Raw genomic sequence first — 11836 nt, forward strand, 5'->3', positions numbered from 1 at the left:
TACTAAATATATTTGATCTAATGAATCTAAAAAATATACCTATAAGAACTTATAAGTTTTTTACATCAGTTTGAGAATAACTCAATTGGTTAAGACATATGTTCTCGATCAATCACCACAACAATATACAAGGTTTTCTCAACACAAAAAAACGTTGAAAAAGGTCAAAATTCATTGGCAAATCCCACATACATAACTTAAAAAAGGAAAAAAAAAACTTAAATAATTTTGACATGACGTACAACGGATGGAAGTAGAATAATGAAACATGTTTTTATACCTAAAAGTTCCTTAAAACGACACAATCCTACAAGTTATTTGTTAAAGTATTGATATAATAAAAAAAATTCATAACTCATCATCTTAATCTCCTAAGTTGATTGACTATATAATTTGGTATGCCAAAACATGCGTGTAGATGTATGTGCTTATGTACGTTTATTTTCGCACGTGTGTGCATGTATGTGGGAATTTTGAATTTTCATCTCTACATATTTTAGAACTAAAATAAATAAATAATGCTTGTAGTCATTAGAATATTTATTTTGATTAAAACCATCAATTGTACACTTAAAATTTGAATATTTAAAGTTGATTTTATAATAATATTTTGAAACAATTTATTATTGATATAAAATGCTAAAAAAAATATAAATATTCATTAAAATAATGTTATGAATGTATAAAGTGTTTTATAGTGTTTTCTCGAGCCTATGAAAATTTTACTATAGTATTTTCTTTATTTTATTTTTTGAAAATTTCTATAGCATATTCTAAATGCTATTAAATGTATCCTAACGTTTTTAATATGAAAAGTTCAAATAAAACCAATATCATGTCAAATTATATATCATGTACTATTTTTATAAAATGTTATTAAATGTTACCTACTTTTCAATAATATTCCCTAGCACAAAACTATCTTTTTATAGTGTTTTTTAACGTTACAAAAACACTTGTTGTAGTATATATAAAAGCGAGTAGTAACAGAATATATATATATTTGGAATGAATATATTTTTAAAATTGTTTTTAATAGATTGATTCACAATTAGTTTAATTTCATTAAAGCACAAAAGACACAAATCAATTGGTGGAATTTATTACTAGTGTTCTCTCATTAATGGACAATTTCGATCCGCTCCAAATATTTCATTTAAAATTATGATATTTGATAATTATGAAAAAGTAATTTTGAAAAGTTAAAATGTGATTCCCAATCAATCACTTAGGTGATGATTTCCAAATTATTTTTTTTGTTATGTAACTATTCTAAAGTTTTTAGAAAAGTTGTAATTTTCATTTTAAAAGTTGTCCATTTTTATCTTCATTTCTCTCTATTTTCTCTTTTAAAAGTTTTTATAAGATTCATCTCTAATTTTAGTCTACTTCTTAAAAAAATCATTTTTCTCAGGTTTTATCTCTGTTCTTTTCTCATAGTTTTTTTTTTTTTTTTTTTTTTTTTTTTTTTTTTTTTTTTTACCGAATTTCTAACTTTTTGCTTTGAAATTTTTTCATTCCTCCCTCTCTAAATTTTTCCTCTCTTTAAAACTATTCTCCATAAATTTTTATTCTTTTCCCAAAAAAGAAAAAAATCCTGCCTTTTATATCTATGTAATTTTATTTTCCTATCTTTAAACTTTCATTATCTATTAAATTTCTCTCTAAATTTATCATCTCTCTCTCAAAATGATGAAACTTAATTAATTATAATTTTTTTAAATTTATTAAGATACATTAATAATAAAGACGAAAAATGGGTATTGAATGGAAATGAAGTTAAAAGTGTAAATTTTGAAACAAGGGATCAAATTGAAACCAAACTCAAATGTCAAGGGTTAAATTGTAACATTTTGAAACCTAAGAACTAAATTAAAACTAAATTCAAAATTTAAGGACTAAATGAATAACATTTTGAAACCTAAGGACTAAATAGAAACTAGACCAAAATCTAAGGACCAAAAATGTATTTTCTTCCTTAAATAAAATTGGTTAAAATTAATATTTTAAAGTTAATTTCATCTAATTCGTTATTACGGGACCTCCACAACCTTTTAATAATTGCTTTACAATTTACCATTTATCTCTCATCTATCAATGAAACCCATAAGGCTTTCATTAAACCCTTCCTCTATGAATAAATTTTCATTAATAATTGCACTCATTAAAACACTCTAAACAATTACAAAGTAAATCAATTTAGAACTATTTGGTAGGATTTTATTTTAAAATCATTGAAACATGAATTTCAAACATATATAAGATATATTTTAAAAAAATGTATGTACTAACATAATATTAGAGAGGACATGTCGGAATCTTTTTTTCCTTTTTAACTTCTCTTGTTTTTCTCTATTTTCCTAAAGGAGTAATTATGTGACAATGTTGCTTAATACTATGTTAGATGTTGGGAAAAGAAAATAATTTTATTTTAGGAAATTTTGAGCTTATTTTAATTAAAATAAAGTGAAAATAGTTAAAATTCTTTAGGTTTTGCTCTCATGCCACAATGTTTTGGTTCACACTCTTGCAAAAAAAGCTTTAGAAAAAGCAAGTTTCTTCTCTTTTTTTTCTCGTTATCCTGAATAGTTTTCTCTTCTCGTGTCTCATGATGTAGTTTTTTAAGTTTTCACGATGTATTTTAAAAAGATAAGGAAAAAAGAAAATGGTTATAAACTATGAAGCACATATGCTTCATGTGAGGCAAAGAATTAGTATCAGACACGTATCAGATACCGATACTTCCTATATACGTATCTGACACGTGATTTGACGTATTTATATTTTCAGATATTTTTCAGATACGTATTTGGCACGCAATTTGACGTATCTATTTCTATACGTACTTTTTTTTTTTAAAGAAAAAAGACAAGTAACTCATCTAATCTTTCCCAATCTAACTATTTAAAAAGCTCACTACTCGAGTCCAAAACTAAAAGGAAAAAAAAAAAAATAACAAATCAAACCCTAGACTAGAATTATATAATCTCCATATTCACATTTGAGTCCCCACAAAGTCCACCAAAATATAAACTATTTGGATATCTTCAACATTTCAATGAAAAAGTTCTTCGTTTATCTTCATACTTCTCCCTCTAATCTTCCTCTTCTTCTTTGTAATATGAGTCACTTTTCTATTACATTTTATTAGCTATTGTACTTCAACATCTTAGATGTTGCTTTTTTTTTTATATCGTATTTCAGTGTTTGTATTCTATTTTGTGCTATTGTTATTAACTTGTATGCTAAATTTATCTATATCCTATATTTTCTTAAAGAAAAAAATGTATCTTCAACGTATCAGTATCTTAATTTTTTTAGAAATATATATATTAAAAAATATATAAAAAAACGACATATCCTTAGATGTATCTGTCTCTTAGTTTTTTAGAAATTGATAAATCGCCGTATTCGATCATATCCGTATCGTATAACCATATCTGTATCTATCCTTCATAAGTTATAAATCACCAAAAAAAGATCTAAATTGATTTACTTGTAAAAGTTTAGGATAAAAATAGACCAATTACATCTTATACTCGAAATAGGTGATTTTAGATTGGATCTTCGTTAAATCTTGATTAAGGTAGTTCTAAGATATTGGAAGATTTGGGACCACTTTAAAAGTCGTTAAAGAATTAGACTTAAGGTCTTGCATGATAGTTCCTTATATTTAGCTTCTTTGTAAAAGCTTATCGACTTTATTCTTATATACGATGGTTGTTATCATATCGATTTTGTATTAAAATAAGATTAATTGACGATGGAAATCATGTGTGTAATGGCATGATTCAAAGAAATAACAAATTATTGAGACATGTATTTTATTGACAATATAAAAGTGTCATAATATGAGATTCTAAGACAATAAAATTGTGTCGTGATAGAATATTTATTGACATAAAATATTTGTCATGCTTCAAATATTCTTAACATTAAAGTATCATGGTTCATATATTATTGACAAGAAAAAATATCACTATATATTTTTATTGACATTTTATAATTGTCGTCAATATCCATAAGATTATAGAAAATACCAAATTTTGAGTCAGTTGATGACAATAATAATTCGTCATACTATATTTGACAATAACAGTTTATGATTGTCAATAATTATTAACTGTTGACAATTATTTATTGTCATGAGAAGATCAATTATGACATTTTAAAAAAAATTGTCGTTGATGCACGTACCTTTACTAATAATACAATGACTGAAAGTAACTGTCATGAATTTTAAATCTGATAATTTTTAAATGTTATGAAATCCCTGCTTTGTAATCGATGACATATAATTCCTATTTTATATCCATGACATATAATCCTTGTTTTGTATCCATGAAAATTTAATTACCCTCATTGACTTGTGGAATGTTACATGTTTATTACTACATTCAGTTAATTAAATCACAAGAAATCAACTTTCCATGTTTTTTTAAAATTTTTTTTTCACTTATATAGTTATATTAGTTTTGTTTTAATTCACACTCATCAGGTTTCTTTTTCTAAATAAAATGTTACATTAGGTAGTCGCGATATTTAAATGAACTAGAAATCCAATCTAAAGAACGATATTCATAATTTGCTTACTCTCTATATTAAAATTGACTCTTACACTTGCGACTGAACCTTTCTACACGCATTATAACTCTTAGCAAACAACATCAAAATAATAACATTCACATTCTTATAATTTCATTTCGATTTTAGCTCATTCCAATTCTTAGTAAATAAACAAATCTTAAAAGGATGTATATATAATCAAGATCAAAATGGTATATATTTAAGCAATTAAAAGAAGAAGAAAAAAAAACTCTATGCGTAAACTTAACTTTTTTTTCGATTTCGAGGTTTTCACCTACTTCAACAATTATGAGATATGTGAAAGATCGAAGCACGACGTTGTCTTTGTCCATCGGAGGGTTTTGGACAGCAAACAACCATTCTTTTTTATATAAGAAAATGAATGTTATTTGTTGGTACATTGGATTCCTAGTCTCTCATATGCTTTATATGTTTTCACATAAGACATGACTATTTCTTACACACTATGCCTTTATATTCCATGCATTGAAAACACCCAACCTCTCAACTAAAGCTAGCCACAGATTGCCTCTTCTTTGACAAACCCATTCTAGCTGTCTAATAATTGATATAACTTAACATCACATAAATGCTAAAAAGTTTAGTAGTTCAAATTCTTTATTATTTAATACATACATTACCCTTAATTTAGTTCTTAGCTTTATAGATTTTATAAATAGAACCAAATGAACTGCACTACAAAGTTGTTAGAGCTTTTGTTTTCGCTCTTATAAAAAAAAAAAAGTTATCATAATTCAACGATGATCGATATGACCTTCTTTTTTAGAGGTCGAAGACTTGATCCCCATCCCTATTTCCTGCAATTATTGTACTAAAAAAAATTAAAGATATAATTTGGGTCTTATAAACTTCTAAGATGATATCTAATAGATTTTTAAATTAAAAAATCTCTTAGACTTTCAAAAGTATCTAATAAGTTTTAAACTCTCAATGTTATTACAAAGCAAAAGTATATAATAAATTCTTATATCTTTAATTTTGTATTTAATAGATCGTGAGCCACTTTTTTAAGTTCTAAAGTTTATATGAGCCAACACCCTAAACAATTTCGGAACGAAAAATTTAATATTTAATTAGAAAGTAGTTAATTTATTCTTTAATTTTGGATAAAAATTATGGGTTTTTGGCCTTGACCTATCATATGGATTTTCTAGCCTACCAAACATTATCTAATATTTTAATTTTAACTATGGATTAAAATAAGTGGGATTAATTAGATTAATGTAGGTAGGTTTTTAATTAAGGCTAAATGGAGCATTATTTTTTTGATAGATGATAGTTTGCTACTTTGTCCTTGTATACAAGTCCAAAATTTGCCAGCTCAAAGAGTTCTAAAACCAAGCACATTTATGGTGGATAATGAAAGAGATATTAAGTTTTTTCTCACTCACACATTTTTTCTTATTTTAATTTCTTTTTAGTGAATCATATGCATTTTAATGAATTATAATTGTTATAACTTACCAAATTTATTCGAACTACTATCCCAAAGGGTCGATTTATATTAAAGAAAAATTAAAATGGTTTAGATACTATACTAATTTGACCAATCATTATCTTTTTGTTAAAAAAAAAAAGAATTCGATCAATCATTACTCTCATTTAAAATAAGAATCAGCTGATTAGATTACGAGTAATATCGATTTTTATTGATTAAATTTAAAATTCGACCCAAAATGTAATGGTTCAATAATAATACACAAATTAGTTTGTTACCAAAGTTTCATATGCTTTTCTAAACCTCTCCTTAGTGCTTTGAAATTAGTTGGGAAAAGCAAAGATATTCCACCCCTTTATGCTTCCTTATGTGCAAACATAAGCTTTGAAATGGCTTAAAACAAACAAACTAACTTTTAAAAGAAAATACATATTTTATATTAAAAATAATAATAATAATTTAAAAAAAAGAAAAAAAAAAAAGGTAAGAGTGGGATTTTTGTCTTATATGATTCAGATTTGCTCCACTTTTTCTTCTCAAATTGCAATTTTTTTTTTTTTAATTGAGACTTTGCTTGTAGAGAAGAAAATGCATTTTTTTAAAGGTAAAGATTAAAAAATTCTTCTAAAAAAACATTTTTTAAAAAATGTATGATAAGCAAATTGAATTAGAACAAAAAATAAATAAATCAATCAATTGTTATAATGGACATAATGTAGGGAAAAAAATTAACTAGAATACATATAAATTTACAAATGTGGAAACTGTAAGAAACTTATTACACATAATGCCACCGAGAGAATAAGAAGAAAAAAACATGTACAACAGAAAATGACAAATTTCATTTTTTTTTTTTTTATTAATTTCATCCTCAGCTTTATTATTAAAATTTTCAAATGATTGTAATTTAAGTTCGAAAATAGTAAGAACAAATTCTAAATTACTATAATTTAAAAATAAGAACAATAAATCCGAGGATGAAATTAGAAAAGTAAAAAAGAAAAAAAGAGGAAAATTTCCTGATTTGGTATTAGGGTTTTCAAAAAAAAAAAAAAAAATCAAAATCAAAATCAAAATCAAAATCTGCAGCCGTTTGAAATGGAGGCGATAGCGGCGGCGAACTAGAGTATGCTACCTCTGTAAGCGAAATAATCAGACGGCGACGGCGGCCGGGTAAAAACAGAGTCGAAACCGTCAATCGGAAGAAATTGCGAGAAACAGAATGTATCAATTTGATGATTAGGATCATCAAGGAACAGATCAGGGAGATCGAAGAAAGGATCGTCAATATCACCGGAGGATTTGGCAGCGACGGCGGAAGAAGGAGAGCGATTGAGATTCAGGTCAGATTTCGCGGCGGCGTTATGTTCATCATCGTGGAGATTGAGATTAGTAAAGGAGGCGGCTTTAGCGGCGGCGGCTCGAATGTCTTTAGGTGAAGAACTAGCAGGACGAGGGAGACGATGAGCCAATTCAGGGAAGTTAAGGTAAGCAGAATGACCTTTGATAGTTCTAGCGGCGACGTCGTGAGCTCTGGCGGCCATTTCCGGGGTAGAAAATGTGCCTAACCAAATTCTGGATTTCTTCTTTGGTTCTCTGATTTCGGAAACCCATTTTCCCCATTGTCGCATTCGAACGCCGCGATAGGTAGGATGTGTGCCGTCGTTTACGAGTTTAAGTTTCTTGGAGTTTCTTTCTTTGATGGAATTTTTGATATCTGATGAAGAAGAAGAAGACGAAGAAGATGAAGAAGATTGAGAGTGAAATTGGAATCTGTGAAGAGGATCCTCCATTGGAGAGAAGTGGTTGAGTTTCTTGGGGATAGAATATGGAAGGGTAGGGGGCCTTAAAATAGACTTTCAAAAAGCTTTGTACTATTATCCCACAACATATATTATACCTTATACCTTATAACTCCTTTCATTTAAGGTTGTTTATATTTTAATATAAACTTGTATCAATGATTTTTTTTTTTTTTTTTATAAATATGTAAAAGAGAAAAAACATAAAACAAGAAAAAGTTTATCTATAAATATGTAAAAGAGAGAAAGATGAAAACATCAAACAAAAATTACCTTTCTGTCCCTATGTTTGGGTTCTAATTTTTATCTGGTTCTTAAATTTTAAAATGTTACCAATTTAGTTTTTTAATTTAGTTTTAATTTAGTCTTCAAGTTTCAAAATATTGCACTTTTACTCCTGATATTTGATTTTTGTTTGAATTTGGTTTATAAATTTTAAGATTTTACATTTTTACCTCAATTTTTCATCAACTACTTACTTTTCAAACATTGACTTCAACGTCTATTAATTATTTTTAAATAATTATGAAGTACAATTTTAAATTTATTTTAAAAGTGATGAAAAATAGTGAAACTTAATTAATTATAGTTCATTTAATTGTTTTAAATTTATTAAGACAAAAAATGAGTTTTTAGTGAAAATTTGAGGTTGAAAATGCAAACATTGAAATTTAGGTACTAAATTCAAACAAAATTTAAATATCAAGGGTAAAATTGCAACATTTTGAAACCTAGGGACAAACCAAACTCAAAATTTAATGTGTAACATTTTGAAATGTAGGACCAAATAGAAATTAGACCCCAAACCTAAGGACCAAAAAGATAATTTTCTCAGACATAAAGTTTCTCCGTAAATGTGGAAAATTATTGAAATTAGTGGAGTTGAGTTATTTAGTACAAAGATTAGTGAGCCAAACACTCCAAGGATATTGTTTCATGGATATTAGTATTTAAATGTTTGAAATAATTAATATATGCGTTGAATATGTAAGATAATCAATGTCTAGTTGTTAAATATTTTTTATTTGATTTACCAATTTGGTATATATAGAAATCAAGATTAAGTCATTACTAAATTAAATGTACGAGAATAATTAATATAATTATTAAATTAAATTCAACATTATTTAATGGGTTATTATAAAATATAGGAAAATGAGTCAACTTATTTATAAATATAATAAAATGTCATCGTCTATCTGATAGACAATGACATTTTGCTATATTTGGATATATTTCCAGTAGTTTTGTCATTTAAAACATCCTTATTAATATATTATTATATTAATTAGTTATTTAATCACTTAAAATAAAATAAATAAATATATTTATATTAAAATAGTAATTAAACTTTGTAAATGTATTAGTTAACCAATTTCAACAAAAAATAATTTTGAAAGACTAAAATTGAACAGACTTTAAGTACAAGGACAGAAAATGATATGTTAACCTTATTAAAATTATAGGGATTAAAAATGGACATTAGAAAGTATATGAGACCAAAAGGAAATGGTAATTTAGCTTATACTATTATAATGTTTTTTTCCTTCCCAACGAGTCAAAATTTCTAGTCTTCTGATATAAATTTTTATTGCAAATGAATAGAAGTATTATGAAAAATATTCTAATAGTAATATAGGATGGAGAAATCGAACCTCCAACTTCTGAATTAGGCTCGTTTTAGCATGTTTGGATTCTTTTTAACAGCTAGGTTTTGTCGGTTAAATTTTTATTTACCAAATGGATAGAGTAAGGAGAGTATTTAACATCTCACTATTTAGTAGTGTTATTTTTTTTTTCTATTGAAAATTTGACCAACTATTTAATGAGAAAAGAAAGAGAAAATTCTTTCCTCTCTTCTTTTCGACATTTTTCTCTTTTAGTTGTCAACGAGATAATTGTGGTTAATTAGTAGGATATATCTAAGAGGTGAAGTATTGTTTGGATATTGGCTAAATATGAGTTTTGTTAGTTGAACCAATTATTTAGGTTCGGTTTGGTAATTATTTGATTTTTGATTTTTGATTTTTAAAATTAAATCTATAGTACTTACACCTCCAAATTTTATTAATCTGTTATCTACTTTTACTAATAGTTTAAAGAACCAAAACAAAATTTGAAAACCAAAAAAGTAATTTTTAAAAACTTACTTTTGTTTTTTTTTTTTTTTTTTTTTTAATTTGGCTAAATTCAATCATTATACTTAAAAAGATGTAAATCATTGTAAAATTGGAGAGAAAATATGTTTATTATTAAAAAATAAAAACAAAAAACGGAGTGGTTACCAAATGGGACTTTAGAAGCTCTAGATAATGCCTTTTTCTTTTTCTTTTTCTTTTTTTTTTTATTCAAATATCATTTTAATCCATGTATTTTAGACCTCATTCCACTTTAGTGTTTGTACATTTAAACGTCCAAATTTAATCTTTGTATTTTTCAATAAAGCTTACAATGATTGGTTCACATTGTTGGTTTATCGTTAATTTTTTTGAAAAACATTTAGTCTCTATTAATCTACTTTATTTGAATTTTGAAAACATTTTCACTTTTTTTTTCCATGAAAATAATAATGTACTATAAATATTGTGATAATAGATGTCCAATAGATGCTCATGCTCAGTGTCTATTAATCATGTGTCATGCCCTAATTTTACAAAGTGTTATCCATGTGGCTGCACATTATTAGTGCCCATGTAATCCACCACCTACTTGTCAATTTGCTGATAAATAGTTACATTTGGTGGGTTTTGGAACACACACATTAGGCAAAGTTCATGAAAATTGGAGAAAGTGGAGAACTTAGAGAAATTTCTTATTTCATATTTTGTTAATTTGTTTTATTTATATATTTTGTTTAATTTATTTTAATATTTATTTATTTTATTACTATATTATATTACGCTTATTTTAATATTATATTTTATTGGTATTCATGTTCTCATTATGCTTCTCAAGTTCACAACACGTTATCAGCACGAACTCCTATCGTTTTCCTCGTTAAAGGTAGGTCCTAAAGGTATGTCAGTTTCTTAAAGGTATATCAATTTTTCCCTCTTCGTTTTAATTAATAAATTTAACGTTATTTTGCATATTTAATATCTACTAAATTTATGATATAAATGCAATATTTTATGATAGTGCTGTCATGAAAAATCTCATAAAATTAGAATTTGCCGCCTTTAATATTGATGAAAATAATGATTTGTCATGGGTACTTAATGTCGAAATCTACTGGATGCTATGAATCTTGGAGAGACTATTAAAGAAGAAAATACCACATCTAGTCAGGACAAAATAAAAGCTATGATTTTCCTTCGTCATCATCTCCACGAGGAATTGAAAATGGAGTATCTTACAGTAAAAGATCCTCGTATCTTGTGGAATAATTTGAAAGAGATGTATATTAATAAAAAAAAAAACAGTTATTCTTCCAAAGCTCGTTTTGAGTGGATGCATTTGAGGCTGCACGATTTCAAATCAGTAAGTGCTTACAATTCTGCATTATTTAAAATCAGTTCGAAACTGTTGTTATGCGGAGAGAAAATTACTGATACTGATATGTTAGAGAAGACATTTTCTACATTTCATTTCTCGAATATGCTCCTGCAGCAGCAATATCAGGAGAAAGATTTTAAACATGAATGCTGAACTAATTTCATGTCTTCTCGTGGTCGAACAAAATAATGAGTTATTAATGAAAAATCATGAATCTTGACCAACTGAGACGACATCATTTCCTGAAGTGAATGCTGTGGATTTTAATAATAATCGTGGTTGAGGCTGTAGTCGTGGTCGTGGTTTTTGACCGTGACAGAGGAAGAAATAATTATTATTTTCATGGTGGTCGTTATAATCATTCAAATTTCAAAAGAACCACACAAAATGATGATCACAAAGGAAAAGCTCCACAAGATAGGTTTAAAAAGTGTTGAAAATAAATACTTCTGATGCAAAATGACTGGACATTGGTCTCATACCTGTCGTACGT

General features: G+C 26.6%; 1 protein-coding gene across 1 annotated transcript; it reads right to left on the reverse strand.

The window, feature by feature from the left end:
* Window positions 1–6742: 6742 nt before the first annotated feature.
* LOC120091310 (ethylene-responsive transcription factor ERF039-like) lies at window positions 6743–7944 on the reverse strand. Its single transcript, XM_039049287.1, has one exon. It carries the CDS (start codon window positions 7837–7839, stop codon window positions 7168–7170), a length of 672 nt encoding a protein of 223 aa, XP_038905215.1. The 5' UTR covers window positions 7840–7944; the 3' UTR covers window positions 6743–7167.
* Between the last annotated feature and the right edge of the window lie 3892 nt (window positions 7945–11836).

This window comes from Benincasa hispida, chromosome 11 (genome assembly GCF_009727055.1).
Source record: "Benincasa hispida cultivar B227 chromosome 11, ASM972705v1, whole genome shotgun sequence".
NCBI lineage: Eukaryota > Viridiplantae > Streptophyta > Magnoliopsida > Cucurbitales > Cucurbitaceae > Benincasa > Benincasa hispida.